This window comes from Orcinus orca, chromosome 15 (assembly GCF_937001465.1).
Source record: "Orcinus orca chromosome 15, mOrcOrc1.1, whole genome shotgun sequence".
Classification (NCBI taxonomy): Eukaryota; Metazoa; Chordata; class Mammalia; order Artiodactyla; family Delphinidae; genus Orcinus; species Orcinus orca.
Window position 1 is genome coordinate 67,368,626 of NC_064573.1, and position 23,791 is coordinate 67,392,416.

General features: G+C 57.2%; 3 protein-coding genes across 11 annotated transcripts in view; 2 read left to right on the forward strand and 1 right to left on the reverse strand.

The window, feature by feature from the left end:
* AP1B1 (adaptor related protein complex 1 subunit beta 1) overlaps positions 1-1,017 on the forward strand; it is a 52,288-nt gene extending 51,271 nt beyond the window's left edge. For all 4 annotated transcript variants that reach the window (XM_049698320.1, XM_049698322.1, XM_004283756.3 and 1 more), the window contains one exon: positions 41-1,017. In XM_049698320.1, the coding sequence (XP_049554277.1) occupies positions 41-115 (75 nt within the window). In that variant the 3' untranslated portion in view covers positions 116-1,017. The remainder of the gene's footprint in view (positions 1-40) is intronic.
* An 8,875-nt stretch (positions 1,018-9,892) lies between these two features.
* On the forward strand, positions 9,893-12,150 carry RASL10A (RAS like family 10 member A). Its single transcript, XM_004283757.3, has 3 exons — positions 9,893-10,113; positions 11,113-11,237; positions 11,521-12,150. The coding sequence occupies exons 1-3, from the start codon at positions 9,895-9,897 to the stop codon at positions 11,786-11,788; spliced, it is 612 nt and encodes a 203-aa protein (XP_004283805.1). The 5' UTR covers positions 9,893-9,894; the 3' UTR covers positions 11,789-12,150.
* Positions 12,151-12,312: 162 nt separating this feature from the next.
* On the reverse strand, positions 12,313-17,805 carry GAS2L1 (growth arrest specific 2 like 1). 6 transcript variants are annotated; one of them, XM_004283759.3, is made up of 6 exons: positions 17,647-17,805; positions 16,050-16,722; positions 14,583-14,690; positions 14,402-14,498; positions 14,149-14,320; positions 12,313-13,624 (listed from the first exon to the last, which is right to left on the reverse strand). In XM_004283759.3, the coding sequence occupies exons 2-6, from the start codon at positions 16,701-16,703 to the stop codon at positions 12,610-12,612; spliced, it is 2,046 nt and encodes a 681-aa protein (XP_004283807.1). In that variant the 5' UTR covers positions 16,704-16,722; positions 17,647-17,805; the 3' UTR covers positions 12,313-12,609. The 6 variants fall into 6 exon arrangements, with proteins under 6 accessions (XP_004283807.1, XP_033268617.1, XP_033268618.1 ...); XM_033412726.2 differs by having other exon boundaries at positions 14,149-14,498; XM_033412727.2 differs by having other exon boundaries at positions 16,050-17,788.
* Positions 17,806-23,791: the final 5,986 nt, after the last annotated feature.

Below are 23,791 nucleotides of genomic sequence, written 5' to 3' on the forward strand. Positions count from 1 at the left end.
AATGAGCGCTCCCTGTCCCCTGACCCCTCTCTCCCTGCAGCTGTCCCTGAAGTGCCGAGCACCGGAGGTGTCCCAGCACGTGTACCAGGCCTATGAGACCATCCTCAAGAACTGAGGCCCCGTCCAGCATCCGCTCCAGCCTTCCACCAGCTGCGTCAAGGAGCCCCCTGGGAGGTGGCAGCACCTCCTTCTCCCGGGAGGGACCGGGCGAGGCTCCTGGCACCCACAGGCTTCCCTGGTCCTGACAGTAGGGCCTGCCTGGGTCCTCAGGATACTCGCGTGCTTGAGACCCCCCTCTTTCCATTGCTGCTGACGTTTAGCGTCAGGTGAGGAGGGGACCAAAGGAGCCAGAGCGGCACAAGAGCTGGACGGGGAGATCCAGGGTTCTTCTCTTGCTTTTCCCGGCACCTGAGGGCGAGCACGCAGTTCTCTCCTCGGTTCCCAGCCCAGGAAGCCCCCTGCCCCAGTCTCTCTTGGGCTGGTGTTAGTCTCTCTTGGTGGTGCCCTCCTCACCGCCTCTCTCTTGGGATGGACCCTGGCAGGCATCCTGGCGTGTGTGGAGGGTCCACTGGGTACCAGGAAAGCTGCTCTGTCAGGGCCTGGGGCTCCCAGGGCCTACAACCCCACCCTCCCGAGCACTGAGCCGCTCGGGGAAGACCATGTGGAAGCTCCCAGAGCCCCCCCGGGCTCTTGCTCCCCTGGCAGACACGCCCGCCCGCTCCCCCTCTTGCCCGCGAGGACGGTCTCTGCCTCTGATACATTCCGCGATGTGTCCAGGGTTCCTGGAGCGGAGACACGGCTGAGAGGTGGGGCATGTGGGCGAGCGTGGTGCATCCTGTCTGGGGTTTCTCCTTAGCATCTGCTGCCCCCCTCCTGGCCTCCTTCAGTTGTGTCTGACAGAGCATTAGGTTTTCCTGTTACTGCTGTTTAATAATAAAGAAAGATTCTGCTTTTGGCAATCACGGACACTTTTTTCCTCTTCCACCAAATGTCAGAATTAAAAACTGCTTCCAAGTGGTTGAGGATGGTTTTCTTGAGCCTTGCAGTAACGATGTCTAATATATATAAATAGAGACTATATATTGTATGTTTACTCTTATTTTCAAAAAGAGAAAGTGAATAAAAATGATGACATCAAGTGTGTCCCTGGCCAGTGTGTCAGGTCCTGAGGCTCTTCTGGGCAGGGTCCTGGATCTCCTGGGGTCCAGGGTCAAGGGCTTGAGCTGTGTCAGCCCCTGCCTAGCCCTGCTGACAGTACCTTTCCCTCTCTTGTCCTTGGAAACTGCCTGCTGAGGCCTGCTGGTCTCCCAGCACCTCTCCCACCCTTGACCCCAGCTCCACCTGAGCCCATGCCGTCTTGCCTTTAGATGCTGGGAGGGCCGAGTGCATCTTGGTTTTCCTCAGCTCCTGGGAGCGGCAGGGAGGCCCAGCACCAGGCCTGTCTGGGCGGGCTGTTCCCCGCCCTGCATCTGCAGCGGCCTCCCCAGCCACCACCAGGGACACCTCATGTGGCCCCAGTTCTGGCACTGGCCTGGCTCCCGGGGTGGGGAGGGAGGTGGGGGGACTCTGGGCAGGGCTCTGTGGGCAGAGCTGCCAGTGGGTTCTCAGTGCCTCATGGCTGGTGGGCCCTCAGCCCCTTCTTGCCATGGCCACTCCCTGCACCCTGCCCATGCTGGACACACTGCTGTAGGCATTGGCAGGGGCACCTGGCCTTCCACTGCCCCACCTCTGACCCCTGGGGTGTCACCATACTGCCCTGGGACCCCAGAGTCTAGAACCAACCAAGGCCCCTGACCGTACAACCCCAGTTCTCGCCTCATCTGAAAGTCCCCAGCTCAGAAGGCCACACACAAACGCAGCTGGAGTCCCCTCCATCTGTGGACTCACCGCAGCCTGCCCTGTCGCCTGCCGTCCTGACCTGCTGAGGCCCAACGCCCACCCAGCCTTGTGAGTGCACTGCTGTCCCCAGTGGGGCGATGATGAGGCCCAGGACCAAGCCCCTCAGGTGAGGGGGAAATGCCAGTGAGGAACGCTGTCCTGGCCAGACAGAGGCCCTTGGACTGTCATCAGACACCTTGGGTTCATGTGCTCGGGCCTCAGGCGGTTGTGGGAGGAAACTTACCATGATTTTGTCCCTCTCCAGCTTTCCTGTGCCTCCCTCACCCCAGTGACACCCATCACGTGCTCTCCCCAGTCCCGGTGTGCTCAGGTGTCCTTATTCTCAGCTCTCGATGCTTCTCAGGGGCCTTGGCATCTTGCAGAAGATTCTCCAGGGTCCTGAGCCTTCCCAGCCAGTCGGGGAATTCAACACAGCAACCAGTTATTTGAGAGGGTCCAACAAACACCCAGGGGCCTGATGGGTTCCCTGTGTGCCAGACACCCTGCCAAGTCCTTCGGCGTGACCTCATTGTACATTTTTTTTATCTTCAACTAGTGGTTTGTTTTATGGAGAGAGTGATTCTGGACCACGGTGAGATCAGTCACACAAAGGATAAAGTTCTCCTTTCCACATTTCCTCAGTTCTTATTTTCCCCCCTAGAGGCAAAGTTCGTTGCTACATTTTGGTTTTCCAGGAATAATTCTGTGCCTGTATAAAGCAAATCCAGGGACGTGTTTACTAAATAAATAGCACACCCTAGACGCTACCAGCACTTTGCTTTATTTACCTATCAGTACAAATAGGCCTTGGAATTTCTTGTGCAGATGGGCTGGTGTCTGCAGACAGACATTCTGGCTGTTTCCATCTTCTGGAGTCCAAGCAAAGGTGCAGTGAATATCTTTCTAGACATCCTTGCTCGTAGACACAAATGCAGCTATAGGATCTAGCCCCAGAATTGCTGGACCAGAGGGTATAAGCATTTCACATTTTAAATTTTAGTTCTTGTTTTGAAAAGGTAATGAATTCACATGGTTCAAAATCCAAAAGGCAAAAAGAATGTAGAAGTGAAATAATCCTTCTCATTCCTCTCCCTAAACGGACCAGTGTTACCTTCCAAAGAGACTCAATGACGTCTAATACGATTTTTTCCCTTTTTATACACAAAGAGTAGCATGGAATACACCCCGATCTGCATCGTACTTGTATCTTCGAGACTTTTCCATTATTAGCCCATTATAGAGAGCGGCCTCATGCCTTTATATAACAGCCGTGTGGTTTTCCATTGAATGGAGGCACCATGATGAACCAGTCCTCGCCGTGATGTCCTCTTAATTGTGTCTTTGGTGGCGTTGGTGCAACTGATACTGCAAAGAACATTCATTTTCATGTCGGTAAATTCCTCAGACTGAAATTGCTGGTTCGAAGGTAGGTGCGCTAATCATTTTGATAGCTACTGCTAAAAATTCTCTAGTTTACACACCCACCAACCAGAAATGCGAAGCCTGTTTCCCCACACCCTCACACACTCAGCATATCGCGGTGTGTTTAAGTGACGGGCAAAAAACTGTACCTTACTGTGTTTTAAACATGCCTCCGTTCGTGTGTTTTCGAGCCATTTGTGTGTCCTTTTCTGTGAGCCGTTTTCTTATTTGTTGCCCTTTTTTGACATGGTTATTGGTCCTTTTCTTCCCGATTTGTCGTTATTTCTCCCCATTTTGTTACTGTTTTTACTTTTCCATGCTGAAATTGTGTTGGGCATTGTCTTCTTTTAATCTCTTCTTCCTTTTTTTTTTTTTTTATAAATTTATTTATGTATTTTTGGCTGTGTTGGGTCTTCGTTGCTGTGCGCGGGCTTTCTCTAGTTGCGGCAGGCGGGGGCTACTTCTTCGTTGCAGTGCACGGGCTTCTCGTGGCAGTGGCTTCTCTTGTGGAGCACGGGCTCTAGGCGTGTGGGCTTCAGTAGTTTTGGCACGCGGGCTCAGTAGTTGTGGCTCACGGGCTCTAGAGCTCAGGCTCAGTAGTTGTGGCACACGGGCTTAGTTGCTCTGCAGCATGTGGCATCTTCCTGGACGAGGGCTTGAACCCGTGTACCCTGCTTTGGCAGGTGGACGCTTAACCACTGCACCACCAGGGAAGTCCTAATCTCTTCTTTCTTTCCAGTGCTTGTCTCATCTCAGTTTTTGCATTTTGAGCCTGTTCCATGTGGGCTTTATGTTAGGAACGAGGTAGGGATTCAACTTTCTTTTCCCAGATAGTTACGTAGTTGTTTCCACACCATTTACTGTATAATTCATCTTTTCCCCACAGATCTGAAATATCATTTGTATCATATACTAAATTTCCACATATATATCAGTGCTTTTCTGGACTCTGTTCAGTACCAGAGAATTTGTCTATTCATCGGTCATTGCATTTGTTTCTGTTTGTTTTTGTTTTTGTTTGGCTGTATCGTGTGGCTTGCGGAATCTTCCCCAACCAGATATTGAACCCAGGCCATGGCAGTGAAAGTCCAGAATCCTAACCACTAGGCCACCAGAGAACTCCCCACCACTGAGTTTTTTAAAAAGTATTGTACCTTTATATTTTCATAATTTATAGTACCCTCTTATTCACCCTTTTGGTCCCATTTGAACTTTAGAACTAAGTTTCTTTTTTTTTAATGATGGTATTGTTTTTATTTGGATCACATCAAATGTTTATATTAACTTATGGAGAATTGACATCCTCAAAACGATGTGAGGATAATAATATTAATAATATTAATCTGGACTTCCCTAGTGGCACAGTGGTTAAGAATCTGCCTGCCAACGCAAGGGACACGGGTTCGAGCCCTGGTCTGGGAAGATCCCACATGCCGTGGAACAACAAACAAATAAACAAAATAAATTTAAAAAAAAACCCAAAACAAATAATAATAATAATATTAATCTGTACATCCAAATATAGGAGTAGATGCCTTTCCATTGGTTCATGCTTTCTTTTACGTCTCTATAACCTTTTTTTTTTAATATAAAAACATTTATTTTTGGCTGCGTTGGGTCTTTGTTGCTGCGCGTGGGTTTTCTCTAGTTGCGGCGAGCAGGGGCTGCTCTTCATTGTGTGCATGGGCTTCTCATTGCGGTGGCTTCTTTTGTTGTGGAGCACAGGCTCTAGAGCACAGGCTCAGTAGTTGTGGCTCGCGAGCTCTAGAGCGCAGGCTCAGTAGTTGTGGTGCACAGGCTTAGTTGCTCCGTGGCATGTGGGATCTTCCTGGACCAGGGATTGAACCCGTGTCTCCTGCATTGGCAGGTGGATTCTTAACCACTGCTCCACCAGGGAAGTCCTCTATAACCTTTTAAGTTTTCTTCATTTAAAAGTTCTCGCATGCGGAAGTCCCTGGCAGTCCAGTGGTTAGGACTTGGCGCTTTCACTGCCAGGGCCCGGGTTTGATCCCTGCAAGCTGTGGTGTGCCAGAAAAAAAAAAATTCTTGCATGCACATTTATTCTTCATAGATACATGAGTTTTTTCTATTTTTTTGTTCCTTTTGTAAATGGGATCTTTTCTATTCTTTTCTATATATATAATATGTTTATGATGTAAATGTTTATTAATATATAATACACAAGAATAAGAATAATATATATTTATAATATAAAATAAATAACAAATTATATAACATATAATTTTAAAACTAAACTCCAGACTTTATTCAGTTTTCACTAGTTTTCCCACTCATGTCTTCGTTCTGTTCCCGGATCCCACGTTCCATGTGGTTGTCATGTTTCCTGAGTCTCCTTAGTTCTGTGATAGTTTCTGAGACTTTGTCATGACCTTAACCATTCCGAGGAGTGCTGGTCAGGTATTTTGTAGACTGTCCCTCAACTTGGGTCTGTCTGATGTTTTTCTCACAGTTAGACTGGGGTTACAGGTTTTTAGGAAGGAGACAAGGGAGGCGCCCTTCTCGTCCCATCGTATCAGGGGTCCACACTATCGACGTGAGTTATCGCCGTCACATCAGCCTGGATCACTTGGCCGAGGTAGTGTTTCCAGTGGTCTCCACTGCGAAGTTACTTTCTCCCCTTTCCACACACTGTTCTTCAGAAGCAAGTCACGAAGTGCAGCCTACACTCGGGAAAGAGCGTGGGGGCAGGGAGCAGCTACATAAAATGTTTGGAATTCTTCTGTAAGGAAAATTTGTTTCTTCTCCTGCATTTATGTATTAATTCAATCATTTTATATCAGTTTGGACTCATGGATATTTATTTTATAATTTGGGTTTAATCCAAAAGTGCATTATTTATTTTGTTGCTTAAATTTTTTAAGCTTTGGCTATTGGGAGCTCTTTCAAGTAGGCTCTGTGTCTCTTTGACATGCCCCCATCCTTTGGCTTCTTTTGAGCACTTCCTTACTTTCCAGTACTATAAGATGCTCCAGGCTCATCTTTTATTCATCCTGCTCCAACCCTAGCATCAGCCATTTTCCAGGAAGCCTGGAGAACAGAATTAGAAACCAAGATCTGGGTGCTGGGTGTGTGTGTTGCTCTTGGGGTGGCACTTCTAGGCCCTTTCGGCAGACAGAACTAGGAAATATCTGTCTACATACTTACCTGTGTGTACACACATATGCCTCCGTTATAGTTTGTAAACTAGCATATAAAATGAAATTATTTTATATGTACAAACTTAGTCCCCCCACCAGCCTTACTAAATTGTCTTGTTTTCCTCTTTGTATCATCTCATTTCATCCCACAACAACTATATGAAGTCAAGACCATTATTATCCCCTTTAGAGAAGGAAACTGAGGTTCAGAGAGTTTAAATAACTTGTGCAGATGACACCCCTCCAGGAAGGAGGTTTCAAACACTAGAGGTCTCACTCCAGAGGCCTGGAAGCCCTGCCCTGTGCTGCCTCCTTGTGTCCTGATGGTTATAAAACCCCATGGCATTCAAGGGGCTGACCGGCTACAATCAATGGGCAGCCTTACGATGGCCACCAAGGACCCACCGTGCATGAGGCATCCAAATGGTAAGGGTTCCCCCCATCAGGACTCTGGGGGAGTGAGTTAAGCTGGGACAAGTGATTAACAGGCAGGACAGACTATGATTAATGGTCAGTGGACTGACGCAGATGGCTGGGTGAGAGGAGTCCAGAGCAAATACCCCTGGGAGCTGGACGTGGTCCACGGTGCTCAACCCCAGAGAGGGTCTGGAATCAGGCCGGATGGGAAGAAACCTTTTGGGCAAATGTCAGGCAGTGGCCAACAGGCAGCCCGAGTTCTCTGGCTAGCTAGTCTTTGGGAAGCCTGGCCCTGGGCGGCCCACTTCTGTCTCAGCTCAGCTCCCACAGTGACAGGGGCTTCCTCAGAGTCCCTCCCTACAGGGCCCTAGGCTCCAGCTGACCTCCTCCTGAAGCCCTTCTGGTCTCTGAGCCCCAATGAAGTTGGGCTTCTCAGAAAGTCAGCTTCAGTGGCCTAAGGTCCTGGGTTCTGGTCCCTGTGCTGCCACTTTCCTGCTCATCCCTTTGGGCCTCAATGAGCATAGCTACAGTCAAGGCTTGGCACATCACAGGTCCTTTTTTTTTTTTTTTGGCTGCACCTTGTGGCTTGTGGGATCTTATTTCCCCGACCAGGGATCGAACCCATGCTCCCTGCAGTGGAAGTTTGGAGTCCTAACCACTGGACCACCAGGGAATTCCCCACAGGTCCTTGATAAATGGGAATGGCTGCTAGTGATACTGATGGGAGACTTCCCTTGGGAATGTGTCACCCCTGTGGAGTGTGGACGACTTTGTGGGAGCTTTTGGACGTACTCTGTCCAGAGTGTCTTCCATCACTCCAAAAACCACACGCTAGGGCCCTGAGATGCCTCACACACAGCCCTGTCTGTGGTTCCCAAAGAAGCCCTACCCAAGAAAAGGGCTCTCTGTCAGAAAGTGAAGCAAGGAAGGTTTCCAGGACACCCAGAGCTGGCTCCCACGTGTGGGAGGGAGGGTGCTCCAGGCAGGGGTTGGTGGTCCCGAGTGCCCCAAGGAAGACCATAATGATGTCAGCCCCACACCCTGCTGAGTGCCAACAGGGAAAGTGGTGCCTAGTTTATTTACTCCCTGCCTTGTTCCCCAAAGGAACTGAGGCGGCTCACAAAACCCAGATGCCTGAAAAGTTAAAAAGTCAGAGGGGAAATCGGGTGAAGGGAAAAATCACAGCAGAAAGTAAAATAAAGCCAAGGGTCCCCACTCACTGGGCCTGAAGACCTAGAACACCTGTCAGATGTAGCCACAACTCTGGCTCTGCTCTCCCTAGTGGCTGAGAAGAATAGTGAGAGCAGACCCATATCCCTGATCCAGGTACCATCGCCTGCTCCCAGGAGGATGAACCCCACTCTCCACTTCAAGACTCAGCTCCTTCTCCCTCTCCCACTTCTCCCAGGCTAGGGCGGGCATGTTGTCTGTGCTCTTACAATTCCTGCATCCCATCCCTAGAACGTTCTCTCTTAAGGCAGGACTTTTTAAAAAACCTATCTCAGCATCCTGGCAAGCAGTAAGATTGGAGATGTTTGTTGAAGAGACAGATAAGAAAAACCCTTGTTCAGTGCAGAAACAGACATGCCTGTGCATTTCCCCCAGTACCTGGGCATCAGAGATGTGGGAGCCCCCCACTGTAGGGGGTAGGCAAGCAGAGGCAGAGGATGGGGCTGGTAAACCCAGACTTCCCAAGCCCTGATGGGGAAGGAGCTTCCGGCCAGCTCCAGGGAGGGATTTGGGCTCTGAGAATCTGGCGTGGAGGCTGCAGGGTTTGAGGGAAGCTACAGTGGAGACATAGGCAGAAAATTTGGCCTTAGCTATGACGAAGGTGGTGTCGACCAATTTCTGGATCTTTCAGCATTGTTGGGACAGGGATTTGGGGCTGAGCTGCTGGGACCTGGTGCATGCCGGGTTCAGCACCCTTTGTCCCACGCCCCCCTCCATGATGCCATTTGACATGTTATTTAGTGCTGGCCATTTACCCCTGTGGGCAGGAGGGAGGTGGGAGAGCTCCTCAGAAGAGACCGCAGGGCGGCGGGTCAGGGGCCACCCACTGCCTCCCAACCTCGGAGAGTCCCCTCTCCAGCCTTAGTTTTCTTTTCCTCTCTCAGAGACACCAGGTTGAGGCTTTGATTCAAGGATCACATATCTTAGTATAGGGCTTGGCACGTAGTAGGTTCTCAAGAAACGGTGTCTGCGTTTGATGGATGTGGAGCAGAGCCGGCGCAGTGCGGCAACTCGTCCAAGGTCACACAGCTGGGCTGGATCCGACCCGGGCGCCCTGACTCCAGCGGGCCGGATTTGTGAGGAGCCAGCTTGGGGGAGCGGTGTTTGGAGGAGGGGACAAGGATGTGGGCGGGAAGGGACTTCTATTTTGGAGCGGGTGACAGGAGTGCGGAACGCAGAGGGGGCTGGGTCCCTCCCCGGGCTCCCCGAGTCCCAGTCACCTTCCCGCGACCCTTCCCGGGAGGGGCGTCCCGGGCGGGTAGGGGGGAGGTGGGAGGGGCGGGCGGGCAGGCGGTTACCTCATCGCCGCCTCCGGGAGGCTCCGCTCGCTCGCTTTCTCGCGCCGCCGGCTGGGGCGGCGACTCCGGGCGCCGGAGCCAGATAAGGACAGAGGGACGGAGGCGCCGAGAGGCAGTGCCGCCCCCAGCGCCCCTCTCCGCCGCGGGACCCAAGCAGGGGGTCCGACCTCGGTGCCCCGCGCTGCGGGCGGCGCCTCCAGTCGCGCTGCGAGAGGAGGCCGTGTCTGTGCGCGGCGCGTTCGGTCTGTTCTCTTCCGAGCTTGGCACCCGCCGGAGCTGCTCTCACGTCTTCCGTCGGCCTGCTCTGCTGTCTGTCTGCCCGCCCACCGCCAGTTGCGTCCTCCGGCCTGGCCTCCCTGGGCCCCGGGTGCTCCGAGGGGCGATGAGGAGCGCGGCGGGGCCGGGGCGTACCGGGCAGTGCGCGCGGCGCGCGCCGAGCGGCGTCGGCCCATGAGGCTTCTCAGCGCGGGACCCGGCAGCACGCGCGGGCCATGGGGGGCAGCCTGCGGGTGGCGGTGCTGGGCGCCCCGGGCGTGGGCAAGACAGCCATCATCCGCCAGTTCCTGTTCGGTGACTACCCCGAGCGCCACCGGCCCACGGACGGGCCGCGCCTCTACCGGCCCGCGGTGCTGCTCGACGGCGCCGTCTACGACCTGAGCATCCGCGACGGCGACGGTGCTGGCCCCGGTCAGAGCCCCGGGGGGCTAGAGGTAGCAGCTCGAGGAGTGGGCAGGGGCGTGTGACAGCATGTGTGTGGGTGCTCGGTACACACGTGCGAGTCCGCGTGGACGGCCCAGGGGTGCCCGACTGTGTTCATGGGCCGAAGAATGAATGTGTGTCCTTGCATTTGTGTGTCTCACCCCTTCTGCTGGCCTGAAGTTGCCCAAAATCAGGCCCGAGACCCGGCGAGTTTGCAAGGTGGCTTTTTCTAGCTCGCTTAAGTGCCTCTCTGTTTGCCTGCCTCCGCTGGTGGGTGGGGATCCGTGCGTGGGGGAGCATGGTCCTGCCTCCCTGAGGGTGAGCGTTGTGGGTCTGGGGCCTTGAGCAGAGCCGCACTGGGAGAGGTTGAAGCCAGACATAGTGGTGTACTTTCTAGGGGGATCATTCTCTGCTCCCTCATTCCTGTGACCTGCAGCAAAGACTCGTCTAGTAATTTTGCAAAGTCCAGGACAGACTTTGAATCCTTGGAGCTGATGCCTTCGAGAGGTGAAGAGGAAGGAGCAGGCAGGATTAAGCAGGGCTTCCTGGAGGGGGTGGCATTTGGGCTAAACCTAGAAGGATGAGTGAACTTTTGATGAAAAGAAGTAATGGAAGCATTACAGGTGGAAAGAGCAGCATGTGCTTAGGCCAAAGGCCTAAACGTGTACAGCTGCCGCTAATTAGTGGTCTCTGCGGGCTGGGGGAACACCCGCCAAGGGCTTTGGAATTAGGCTGAGGCATAACTACCAAGGAGGGGGTCTGGGGAGGGGCGGGGTTTGTCCCGAGTTGAACTGTGGGAAACTGGAGGAGGAGGAAGAAGATAGGAGTGAGGGGAGAGGAGACCCAGAGTGAAAGAGGGTTGAGGGCTGACCGGCTTCAGGCACGGTTTTAAAATTCATACCCCAGCGTCCGTAAGGACAGTGGGTTTAGCGTCAAGGCCCCTGCTGGAGGACTGGGCATGGGAGAGTGGGAAGGGGGGGCTCCGGCAAATTCTGGCCTCCCGCCCCCAGGAGTGGCCGGACCCTAAAGACTGGAGCTTGCAGGACACGGACGCCTTCGTGCTCGTCTATGATATCTGCAGCCCAGACAGCTTTGACTATGTGAAGGCGCTGCGGCAGCGCATCGCGGAGACCAGGTAGGTGAGCAGCGGGGCGGAGAGGAGTGTTTGCGGGTCTGGCCAGGCCTTTGCCTGAGGTGAGTGAGGGGGTTCTTCCGCCATCTTGGGCCTGGTCTCAGGCCTTCCGGGCCTGGCCTCTAGCCCTATGCGGTCTTTAGGCCTGGGTCTTTGTGTCTTTGTGGTTCTGGTAATTTGCTGGGGGGTCTCTGGCCGCAAGAGGGGAATGTATATACCCACTTGGGGGGATTCTCCGGCCATGGGGTCCGTGGCACCGCGACCCTTTTTCCCATTTGGCCCCCAGGCCGGCGGGCGCACCCGAGGCGCCCATCCTTGTGGTGGGCAACAAGCGGGACCGGCAGCGGCTGCGGTTCGGGCCTCGGCGCGCACTGGCTGCGCTAGTGCGCAGGGGCTGGCGCTGTGGATACCTCGAGTGCTCGGCCAAGTACAATTGGCACGTGCTGCGTCTCTTCCGCGAGCTGCTGCGCTGCGCTTTGGTGCGCGCACGCCCTGCGCATCCGGCTCTGCGCCTGCAGGGGGCGCTGCATCCGGCGCGCTGCAGCCTCATGTGATTGAATTGGACGACACGACCGATGGCGGGGAGGGGTCCTCCATTTGACTGGAACAACTGGGGACCCGGATTGGACGAGATTGCCCAACTTCTCTCGGATTGGACAGGACAGCCTCCTCTCTGATTGGCTGAGGAACACTCCCACCCAGTCTCCTGGGCGACAGGCTTCTCTTTGAATCTCATTGGACCCAGCTAGGCCCCATTGGACAGTCCTTTCTGGGACCTCATTGGGTCACGATCCCATTGGATGGAAGGGACGTGGTTATGCATCTGATTGGAAGCTCTCAGACTGCTCTTGGAGTTCCATTGGACAAACAGTTAAATCCCGCCTCTCAGGAGGAAATAAAGGGGGAAACAACTCAAGTGCACCTGGCACTTATGGGATGGCAGGATAATCTTAAGCGTGAAGGTCAGAGCTGCCAGGCATTGCCCCCTGGCAATTAACTCCAGAATCCCAACCTGTAATGAGGGCCCCCAAATGGGTGTGATGGCCCCAAGGCTGAGTCCCCAAGAAGCAGACGCAAGTAGCTGGAACAAAACTTTACTGTCAGGCTCTGCAGGGCCACAGGACCTTAGGAAGGGTCCTTATTGGGCTGGCCCAGCCCCCTCTAAGGCATTCAATAATATTAGTAATTAAATAGCAATGCTCATCCCCCAACCGGAATGTACAACAGAGGTCCCATTGTGCCATGTGGTCCCAAGGGGTCTGGTCCCATGAGGTCTGGTCCCCAAGAGGCAGGGGGGACTCCCTGATGCAGAGGGGTTAAGGCCACAAAGGAAAAGGAGAAGGAATGGGGGACTGGGGGCAGCTGGGCTGGTCCATCACATCCAGGAATCTGACTCAGCCCTTGGGCTGACTGACTGCAGGGCATGCCAGGCTCTGGACTCCGTGGGTCCAGATGGGCGGCGGGGGCCCCTCGGGGTGGGGATGCGTGAGGGTTTTCGGTCTGGCTGTGTGTCCATCCGGCCTCGTGCCCAGGTCCTCAGGGGCTCTGGGCCGGCCATGGGGCTCCCAGGTGCATCTGGTGGGCCCCCTACACCGGGGCAGGGGTTGCCTTCATCGGAAGAGCTAGACAGAGCTGGGCCTCGGGGCCCGGGCAGCCCATTGGCCATCCTGCCAGAGTCTGCGGGTTGGCCACACTTGCCACCCAGGACGCTGAGGGACGAAGAGGAGGAGCTGGAGGAACAGTAGGCTGAGTCAGGAGCTGGAGGGTCTGGGGCCCGAACCAGGTCAGGGGCTGGTCCCGTCGGGGTCCCGCCAGCAGCAGCCTTAAGCACTCGGGCATTGGCCAGGAACTCCTCTTCCAGGCGCTGGAATAGTTGCTGCTCCTCCTTTGGGTCAAGCTGCAGGGGTGTGCGGAAGACACTGGCCGGGGTGGTGCTCAGCTCTGGACTGGGGCTGGGGACCCGGGGAGGCCGGGGGGCTGCGGGGCTGTGGGCACGGGGAGTCTGGGGGCTGCTCCTGCCCCGTGGCATCCATGAGTGCTGCCCATCTCGGTCCCGACGCACCAGCAGCACAGCCTGCTCTTCACGGCTCTGGCTCCGGGCCCGCCGGGCAGGGCTGGGGCCCAACAGCTGGCCTCCTCTGCCTCCTGGGGCCCCACGCGGCCGCCCCCGATCCAGCCGGTCTCGGGACTGGCTGCGCGGGGCGGGGGGGCGTCTCGGGGAGGCCGGAGTGCCTGTGGTCACCCGACGGCTGGGCCGTTCCCGCCGGGGGCCAGTGCCTGAGTCTTCACTGCGGGCACCAAGGGGGCCGCTCTGGGCTGAGGAGGCTGAGGAATCGCTGTCCCCGGAGTAGCGGCGGGAGCGGGGGTGGGGGGGCAGCTGGTCCCGGGCCCTGGGGCAGGGGAGCAAGAGAGAGAGCTGGGGCAACGCGGAGGGGACTGGCGTGCAGAAAGGGCAGGAAGAGTAAGGAACCAGCAGCCGCGTGGTTGGGGCGGGGGGTGGGAGAGGCACCTGTGGTGTGGTGACGGGAGTGCCAAGGGTGTCTGTTGCCCTGGGGACTTCCAGGGAGAAGTGAGAGGCTCTGCCACAGCTTCCTGCAGCCACGGCCACCCCCGCCGCCCCAAGGCAGCAGAAGAAGTAAGGCCCTAAGCTCCCCCTCCCCGGGCCTCCAGTTTCCTGGGCAGGCCATCGGGAAGCAGGGTTGGACTGGCCGCCACCCAGCCCCCAAGGCCCGCCCAGCTGTGTTGTTCGTTTGGTTGGGTTGCCATGGAGACGGGAAGCCGGGCCTGCCGCCACCTCCCCACCCCCGGGAACTTTTCCCAGGGTGTGAGTCACGGAGCACAGTCATCCAGGCCAGGGCGGGCACCCCCACCCCCACCCCCTGGACCCCTCACCCCGCGTCCTCCTGCTTCTCACCTGAGCGGGGTCTCGGGCCCCTCCTTCGAGCTGCGTAAGCTAATGGGTGTCACCTCCGGGCGGGAGCCCCTGCGCTCACCCCCGGAGGCTGGGCTACCAGCTCGGGGGCTTCGGGTGGGCGACACCCGCTGTGGGGAGAAGGTGCGGGCCCTCGTCTGGGGTGGGCGGTGGGCTGCAGGGAGAGAGGACGGGTGGCGCATGAGAGGTGGGGCCACAGAGGTGCCCCCCCACCGCCCCCGCCGTGGGCACTGACCCGTGGAGGAGCAGCGGCAGGGGTCGTGCTTGTCCAGGTAGTGCTCCAGCGTGTCCCAGCCGCCGCCCACGCGCACCATCACGTGGCTTCTCAGCACCTGTGGCAGCCCAGCGTGGGCAGGTCACGGCCTGCCCCCCCACCTCCCAGGCTGCCACCTGCTCAGGTAGCCCCTGGCTCTCACCCGCACAAAGATGAGCAGACTGGAGTCTCCCACGCGGTACTTCCCCTCCGAGACTTTGATCATGGGAAACTGGTCTGGGCAGGTGCAGCACCCCAAGATCTCTCTCACCTGAAGCCAGAGAGAGGCTGGAGGTCAGGGGTCAGGTCACTCCTCCCCTGGCCCAATGTCAGCAACTCCAGGGTCAGAAGGAAGTAAGTCCTTCTGGAAGCTCTCCTTCCCCTTTGGCTACCAGGGGTCAGGGAGCTGACTAGGAAAAGATGGAGGGACTGTGGTTGGGCCAGGGCCTGGGACCCCAGCAAGGCACATTCTTCAAGTCCCTGAGCCCTGGGGGAGTCCTCACTCCCCCTCGCCCACTTCACAGACATGAATGTTGAGACCCACAGGCCAGGTTTGGGGTGGAGGCAGGCCACAGAGAGGCCAGGTTTGGGGTGGAGGCAGGACCCACACCCCATGGAGGCAGGAGTGCCACAGACATATGGGGCACACGCATACACCAACGTGCACACCAGGCCACCCGCCCAGCTAGCATACATCTGCCCACATGCTCCCCCAGGCTGGGAGCTGCCAGGCTGGCTGTGTGGGCGGCCCGCCTGCCTCCTTGCCCACAGCGGAGCTGCTGAGAAAATGAGCAGGTGGAGCCTCTGGTGACCCTGGTGCAGGATGGGGTGGGGTGGCAACCTCTGCCCACAGCTATCCGGCTACCCGCCTCCAGGAAGGGGACATCATGTTCTAACCTCCTGATAAGAAGGAAACTCTTGGCCCGGCTGTGTGGGTGTTAGGGACACCTAGGTCCCGGGAAGAGGAGGAGGAAGCTGGAGTCATGGTCTGGCACCTCCTATGCTCAGGGTAGAACTAATCCTGCAGCTCCTGAAAGGACTTTAGCCCCCAGTAGCAGCAGCTACTCCAGGCTTGGGTTCCCAGATAAGTGATGTGTGCAGGGCCCTGGAGAGAAGGAGGGACCTGCAGAGCCCCTGGGAGCTTCCCTAGGCACTCACTGAGCACCTACTGTGTGCCAAGCGCCTTGCCCAGGACCAAACAACACAGGCACCCATTCAACCTCGAGCTCAGTGATGGTGTGAATGCAAATGTCTAGCAGCTGAGCGCAGGGAGGGCATACAGGAGGGGCTCAAATCACACGGCCCCCAGGAGGAAGGAACACCTAGCACTTATCTGGTGCATGGTTACCACAGAAAGGAAGCAGGGAGATCGTGCAGTGGGACCCGAGTTTTCTCCCAGGCCGTGCTGGGCCCTGTGACCTCACCCAGCACCTCTCCCTCTCTGGGCCTGCTCAACTCCTTGGGGCCAGGTATCCACTTGGTGCTCAACATAAGCACTCTTTCCATGGGGCAGGCTGTCCTGCAGATACGAGGATAGGCCCCCGGAGGTTGCAGGCACCACCCTGCTGTCTGGTCCCTGGGTAAAGGGAGAGTAAGCCAGGCCGCCGGGCATACGCACTCGGGGACTCACCAGCTCGTCAAGGTTGCGTAGGTCGCTGGGTGTCATGCGGGGCCCGCGGGAGGGAGCCCCCGGGGCAGTGGCGATCTCAGCAGCAGCAGCAGCAGCGGTGGCAGCGTCCTCCCCGGCACTGGGGGCGTTGGGGGCCGTGGGCGCGGCGCACAACTCCTGCTCAATTTCCTGTTCGAACTGCACGAGGCGAGGGGCCAGCAGGCCGAGGCGGGCCCCGCGCCGCGCCACCTCCAGCAGGCACAGCACCACGCTTTTCTCGTTCTTTCGCAGCACCAAATCCTCGGTCTCAAACATGAGCACTTCGGGCACACCCAGCTCTGCGCGGCACCAGCCGATGAAGGTGGCCACATTGTCTCGGGCCACGAAGGAGCCGGGTGCCACGCTGTGTGCCTGGAAGGCCACCCCACGGGCTGGGCGGGTGGCGGCCATCGCGCGGGCGGCCTCGGTGACGGCATTGGCATGCTGGCACAGGGTGGTGCCCGTGGCCAGCCCCGTCAGGAAGCCATCGCCACCGCTGGGCAGACCCAGGCCATACAAGGCGTTGAGCCACTCGGCCAGGTCCTCCTTCATGGCCTCCACGTAGGCCTCACTTGAGCGGAACGGCCGCACGCTCTTGGCTGCCGAGCCCGCGATGCCCACCACGGGGTCTGCCATGCCCAGGCCAGCCGAGTCACTGTGGGCAGGGACACGGGTCAGGATGGCTGTGAGGACCCAGCAGGCGCTCAGTACAGGCTATGCCGCTGACCACCTGCACCCGCCTGTCGTTTCAGACCAAATGCCTGGGTTTGAGCCCTGGCTGTGAGAAACTCTTCGCCTTAATTTTCCCATCTGCAAAATGGATGCAATAATAGTACCTTCCTCATAGGAACTAATGGGATGATTTTTATAAATGACTTAGTGTCCATAAGTGTTTGCTGCTTGGTTCTTTGGGGGGAGGGGGGATTGAAAGACTTGGCAGAGTCCTCCTGCCCAGGCAGGGAGGCACCCATCCTTACTGCCCCTGTGATAGGTAAAGAGATGAGCCCTAGAGAGATGTAGCCCACGGCCCTGGACTCACAGTAGGAACCCCGGTCCCGACCTCAGAGAGGGGTTAGGTCGACTGCTGAGGGCTGGTGGCGATCCCACTTCCTCCGGAAAGATCCTAGGTCCTCCCTCAGCCTCCCTTCCGTAAGGACTGTGTCATTCTAACGACAGAACAGCAGCAGTAGTAAAGTAATCGCAGTGACCTTGGCCAGGTCTGAGCGTGCAGTGATATTATCTCCATTTTACAGATGAGGAAACTGAGGCGCAGAGCTCGCTCAAGGTCACAGAGCAGTGGGTGGCGGAGCCGGGGCCGACCTGCCCGCGTTGCTGATCCGGCAGCCGGCTGGCCCGCCCGCCTCCTCCAAGGAGCCTCGCTAGCGCCCCAGGCTGGTGCCTGTGAGCCGGGACTCAGAAGGGCCTTCGCCAGTCCTGGCTGTCCTCTGGGCTTCGGCCCAGAGAGGGTGCGGGGCTGCCCAAGGTCACACAGCCCTGGGGAACAGAGGCCCGCGGCTGCCGCCGCCAGGTCCCCTTCAGTGTGCGCCGGGCAGTGGGTGCTGGGGGTCCCCGCGCTCACCTGGCTCATCCCGCGGCCTCGGGGAGCATCGCCCCGGCGGGGCCGGAGCCGGGCCGGGCCGCCGCAGGGAGGCGCCGCCCGAGCTACAGCGGATCCCTGTCCCACCACCGCGTCCTCAGCGCCTGCAGTCTCCGCCCCGCCTCTCTGGAATTCGGATCCGGCCGGAGGGGGTGGGCGGGGCCGCGCTCTCTTAAAGGGGACGCGCTGTTCCCGGCCTGTGGAGGGGCTGGAGTCTCCAGATGCGGAGCGGGCCAGGGACTCGGCCCAGCCCTGAGCGGAGGCGGGACCACGGCCCCCAGGCGACCCTTCCAGCCCAGAAGTCCCATCCGCAGTCAGGCTAGTCCCCACGGTCCCTTCCACCCTCCTTGGTCTCCTGGGGAGGGGTTTGGGTGTTTCTAGTTGCTCTGCCTCCCCAGATAGTGGCCTCCCCGGGTGAGCACAAACGGGCAGTTCCCAAGACGAACTCAGGAAGCGATAGGGGCCCGGGGATGCAAGTCACCTCCGGCTGGAGTGGACCTCCTTAGCTCAGATAAATGAGCCGTCCAGCCTTGGGTGTCGGACTTCCTATCAGCAACGCCGGCCTGGGGGAGGGGGAGGATGGCTCCGTTTTACCCCCACTTAACCACTGGCTCCTTATCGAATGCTCCCTCAGGTTAGGGGAATCCGTGGCTGAGGCCCACGTTTCTGACGCTGCGGCCCATACACTGCAGTGGGGACAGGCCAGTCCTGGACCACCTCTGGCTATCGGGGTGGGCCATGGAATAAACGGCAGAGGCTAGGCGGCAGCCTGGCTCTGGAGAGTTAAGACCCACTGGTTTCTTTTCAAGCTGCACAGGATAGACCTGGCTGGGACCAGCGGGAAATCCTGCCCCTGCTGCCGTTGGGCGGGGACACCAGGCCTGGCTGGGCAGCAGCCTCACTGGCCAGGCGGGGCTGCTGCGGGGAAGCACCACCACCAACCGCCCAATGCTCAGAGCTTTAATAAAGCTCCTACTGTGTGCCAGGCCAGCTGTGTGCCCTTGACCTGAAGGAAACAATGAGTCACCTCTATGAGGGACACTCATGCCCAAACTTGGGCTGAGTTAGGAGAGTAGCTGGTGGCGCAGGGATTTGAACAATGACTATTATGGGAATACCTTCATTCAAGGATGGGGCATTTGTTACCTACTATGTGCCTGACCTCCTGGTGGCAGGCTGCTCACATCATCTCACTGAGTCCTTGTGACCTTTCAAAAGGTGGGCTCTTACCCCAATACCCAGGTTGTGCAGGTCCCACTCTACCCTCTCCACAGCCCACTCCATCCACTGTAGAGTGAGGAAGGCCCGTGTCTAGAAGTAGTAACTAACGGCTGACATTGACATGGAGCCTACTGGGTGCTGTGTCTTTTGGCACTGCAAAACCAAGAGCAAAAAGCAGGGAACAAAACAGAGCCAGCTCCCAGGCTCACAGTCTAGAGGTGGCTCCTGGGCTGCAACAGGGACAAGGCACTGGGGAGAAGGGAGTGGGGAGCAGGAGTGGGGGTGGGATGGGCCTGCAATTTTTTTTTTTAATTTATTTATTTAGTATTTATTTTTGGCTGCGTTGGGTCTTCGTTGCTGTGCGAGGGCTTTCTCTAGTTGCCGCGCACGGGGGCTACTCTTCATTGTGGTGCGAGGGCTTCTCATTGCGGTGGCTTCTCTTATTGCAGAGCATGGGCTCTAGGTGCGCGGGCTTCAGTAGTTGTGGCTTACAGGCTCTAGAGCACAGACTCAGTAGTTGTGGTTCATGGGCTTAGTTGCTTCACGGCATGTGGGACCTTCCGAGACTAGGGATTGAACCCCTGTCCCCTGGCAGGCGGATTCTTAACCACTGTGCTACCAGGGAAGTCCCTGTTTGTTTTTTTAAAAATATTTATTTGTCTGCGCTGGGTCTTAGTTGCGGCAGGAGGGATATTTGTTGCAGCATGCGGAATCTTTAGTTGTGGCATGTGGGATCTAGTTCCCTGACCAGGGATTGAACCCGGGCCACCTGTATTGGGAGAACGGAGTCTTAGCCACTGGACCACCAGGGAAGTCCCAGGCCTGTAATTTTTGATCAGTGAACAGTAAAGGTGAGGGAGGGAGCTGTGTGGATATCTGGAAAGAGAGTGTTTCAGTTTCAGGGAATAGCCAGGGCAAAGGTCAAGGTAGGCGGGTGCCTGGTGTGTTCAAGAAAGAGGGAGGGGGTCTGTGAGGCTGGGTGGAGGCAGATGGAGGTGGGGCTGAGGGGCCACACCTCTTTTGAGGGACCTGGGAGCCAGGGAGGGAATTAGAGCAGGGGAGGGGTGTGACCTGACTTAGGTCATAACAGGTTCCCTGTGGTACTGTGGTGGACAGGGCAGGGGCCCTGGAGGAAACCAGGTGGTGCCAGTGTTGAGAGGAGTTGGATTCTGGCTGTATTTTGAGGGGAAAGCGGATAGAATATGCTGGTGAATCGGGTGTGAAGGTGAGGACAGAGTTACAGGTTTGGGGCTGCTGATACCTGGGGAGGACAGGATTGCTGCAGATGGGGCAGGGGAAGATCAGGGTGTGGAAACTAAGTAATTAAATTCTCCATGCTTTTTTGTGTTCTCCTTTTACAGTTTTGGGAAACTGAGGCCCAGAGAGGGCAAGGGATGTGTGTGGTCAGCAGCTGTGCAGGAATTTGACCCCTGCTCATATCTACCTCGTGTCTCTGCAGGGCCCTGGACACAGGAGAGGTCAGACTGAACCTAGGCCCTTCTGTTGGTCATTGGGTGAGATGGTTAAGCTCCCTGAGTCAGTTGCACTGTTTGTAAAATGGGACAACAGCAGTCACACCACAGAGTTGTGAAAATGTTATTACTCAGCCGAGTGCAGCCAGGGCATACATCCACGGCTCCTCTGAGGAGGAGGAGCCGCGGGGGGATTGTTCCTCTCTATCTCCAGTCCCCTGAGCTGTGGCCTGCCATCACAGAGGCCCACTGCAGACCAGAGGCTCCAATATTCTGACTCTAGGACACATGGCAGGTGTGGTTCCCACTGGTGTGGCCAGACCCACGGCCCAGGCCATGGAGGGCCTTGGCTTTGATCCCCTGTATCGTAAGGCGTCCTCTCTTCTTCCTGGCAGGACCAAGGGAAGTACAGACACCACTGGTGGGACGAGAGGTTTGGGCTATGGTTGTCCTGAACCCATCCCCACAGACCCCACAGGCCACCTTTGAGTACAGAATGCTGTGGCTCCAGTGCAGGCTCGGGCTGGCCCTTGGGCGATGGGCACATGGCTGGATTTCCAGCCTCAGCTGCTGGGTGCTAGGGTGCAGCCTGCTGGCCTCGGTTGCAGCCGGAGGTTGGACGATGGGCTTGCCGGCAGGCCCCAGCCCTGGCACTGGGCAGCTCAGGTCCTGGCTGGTTCCATCCGATGCCCTCTGGGCTAGACTGACCTGTGAGCATGGCCCAGGATGAGTTGGTGACCCGCCGGGGGCTTCAGGATGCTTTGTCCAGATGTGGGTCCAATCATGACGACTGCTCCTGCCCCGGCTGCGGGGTGAGTGACCCCAAGCTCCCCTGAGCTGCCTCCTGTGCCCCGGAGAAGCAGGACCAGAAAGCCTGGAAGGCCCGCTTTCCCACCAGCCTCCATCTCTCTGTGCTCATGCTCACTCTGCGCCCAGCAGCTCTGTCAGGAGCGGGGCAGGATGGGGCGCTCCAGGGCCCGTGGTTGGGCCTAGGGGAGGCCCTGTCACTGCACTGTCCTTGGCTCCAATTTCCTCCCTTGGAGGTGAGCCACTCCCTGTGAGCCTTTGTCCATGCGTAGGGGCAGAGATCGGTCTCCCACTGACCCCTGAACCTTGGCCTGGGTCTGCGGGGTGTGGCCTTGTGGGACCACGAGGGTGTGCGGAAAATTTTTATCCTAAGTGTGACTGACCAGGAGCTCTTGAGAATTGGGAGCAGCGTGAGGAACCCGGTTTCCACTCCCCACCCCATCCCCAGGCTTCAGCCAGCTCTGCGCGGCCCTTTGAGTCAGGGCTTGGAACCCACGCCTCCTGAGGGCATCTGAGGTCAGTGCAGTCCAGACGTTTCTTTTGGCTGAGAGGACCTGGCCTGCCTGACATAAGCACCTCCACCCTGGGCCTAGGCGCCAGGGACGCGAGGCTGCCCCCGCGGGGTCCTCAAGCTCTGGGCAGGAGTTAGGCAACGCCTGTCACACTCCGTGGCTGTCCCTGCAGCAGCTGCTGGGAGGGCTGTTCATGATCCCCTAGCTTGGGCTGCAGGCTGGGGAGGGGGTGGACCGGGCACCCAGCCCTTTAGAAATAGGATGCCTGTGGGCGGCAGGTCAGGAGGGGGAGAGCGCAGGCTCTGAGGAGCCCCCTCGGGCCTGAAGGCAAGTCCCATCTCCTCACCTGAGCCACGGGGTGCTCACACTGCCTCAGGGGCTGATGTGCACTTGGCACGATGCAGCCCGGTGATGTCGTGGGTGCGTTCGGGCCTCAGGAGTGTGAACTCTGGCTCTGACACCTGCCAAGACTGAGGTGGGAGCGTCCTTGGCTCCTTGCAAGAACAGCACTGGCCTGTGTGGCGGGGCTGCGGGGAGGAAGGCAGAGAGGGCAGCTCGGGTCATGGGGGCCTGAGGGAGGCCAGATCTCATGGGTCATAGCCAGCGTGGCAGGAGCCTCCGGAGGGTTTTGAGAATGGTGAGGTCGGTCAGCCTCCATGGGGTAAGGGCTAGAGGGGTGGAGGGAAGCTGGGAGCCCTGCGAGAGGGCCTTGGGAGGCATGGGTGTTTTTGGTGCTGCGTCTTGGAGAGCCTGATGGTTTACTTTGGGGTCTGAGAGAACAGGAGTCAATGAGGAACTCCAAGGTTCAGGATGAGGGAACAAACTCTTCCACTTGCTGAGAATGGGGTGGAGGGAGGTGCGGGGCAGGATCCAGCCCTTTCAGCCCATCAGATCCCGGGAAGAGCTGGCACTTGGGAGAAGGGTGGGCAGTCAGCCAAGCAGTGAGGGGTCAGAGGAGCCCTATCACAGCCTGGGAGCCCCTGTATTTAGAGGTCAGCCAGAAAAGGAGGGCAGCAGAGGCTGGGAAGGCACCACCAGTGATCTGGTGACATGGAGGTTGCTACTGTCTCCGCAGAGGCAAGACCGATTGGAAGTGGTTTCTAGAAAGGGAGAAGAGGTGGATGCCAAGGAAAGAGTAAAATGGCTTGGTGGCTGGAGGGGGATTAACGAGGGGTAAGGGAGGGTTTTCCAAAGGTGCAAGCGCAATGCGTATTCATTTGGGAAATGGGCTGGTAATGCAGAAAAAGAGGAAACGGGAAACCAGAGTTAGTTGTATGTAAAGTACGTCCAGGTGGGCTGGGGAGAGAGAAGACCAGGGGTGAATGGTCAGACCGTGGGGCCAGTAGGGTGCTGTGAGCAGTGTACCCACTTCCCCAGGCCCTGCTCTCTCTGGGCAGGGGATGGTAGGGAAAATCCACTCCAAACCCTTGCCCCTTCCCCTGGTTGAAGGTGACAATCTCTCCTTGAGCCTTAGGACACTAGCTGTCTTTGACTGGGTGGGTGTGTTAAGTTTGTTTCTTGAGCATCTGCCTGTGGACACATTTATGGACTAAGTTACAATTGCTTACCTGGAAAATGGCTTTTCCCAGATGGACGTGGTAAGAGCCTTGGATCTTTGAATGACTGAAACCTACTGGCCTGCTTTGGATACTTATCTTCATGCGGCTCCAAGAAGAGACCAGACTGACCACAAGGCCAACAGGTGATGGGTCTACGGCTCTTCACATCTCCTCCCCGACAACAGAAATGTGCTCTGACCCCACACAAGGCAACCAAGGCAGTCTTAACCAAGGCCTCCATTTTAGTTTTAGGCTGTTTACCTAACTTTAAAACTCTAACCCCATAACATCAAGGAAGCACAATAACCACTACCACTTAAGTAGGAAATATAAAAACGGTTCCCCTCCTTTACTGTCACTAAGGCAGACCTGCGTCCTGAAGTGTGTGGAGGCTCAGAGGCCCACCAACTCCGCCACTGCTGGGAGGGGCGTTCAGAGGGCCCTGTGACCCAAAGCTCCCTCAGAGGGCTCCCAGCCATGGATACCCAACACAGTGCCCCCCCCCCCACTGCAAATCGACAGACCTGGGCTATGACGTCCCCTTGAGACACGGCTC

Excerpts from the sequence above, each read along its gene's own strand:
- RASL10A (XM_004283757.3), top strand. The coding sequence starts at position 9,895 with ATGGGGGGCAGCCTGCGGGTGGCGGTGCTGGGCGCCCCGGGCGTGGGC. Across the intron at positions 10,114-11,112 it reads AGAGCCCCGGGGGGCTAGAG|GAGTGGCCGGACCCTAAAGA; the intron begins GTAGCAGCTCGA and ends TCCCGCCCCCAG. Across the intron at positions 11,238-11,520 it reads CAGCGCATCGCGGAGACCAG|GCCGGCGGGCGCACCCGAGG; the intron begins GTAGGTGAGCAG and ends TTTGGCCCCCAG.
- GAS2L1 (XM_033412726.2), bottom strand. The coding sequence starts at position 16,703 with ATGGCAGACCCCGTGGTGGGCATCGCGGGCTCGGCAGCCAAGAGCGTG. Across the intron at positions 14,499-14,582 it reads GTCTGCTCATCTTTGTGCGG|GTGCTGAGAAGCCACGTGAT; the intron begins GTGAGAGCCAGG and ends GGGCTGCCACAG. Across the intron at positions 13,625-14,148 it reads GGGCCCGAGACCCCGCTCAG|GGCCCGGGACCAGCTGCCCC; the intron begins GTGAGAAGCAGG and ends CCCCTGCCCCAG.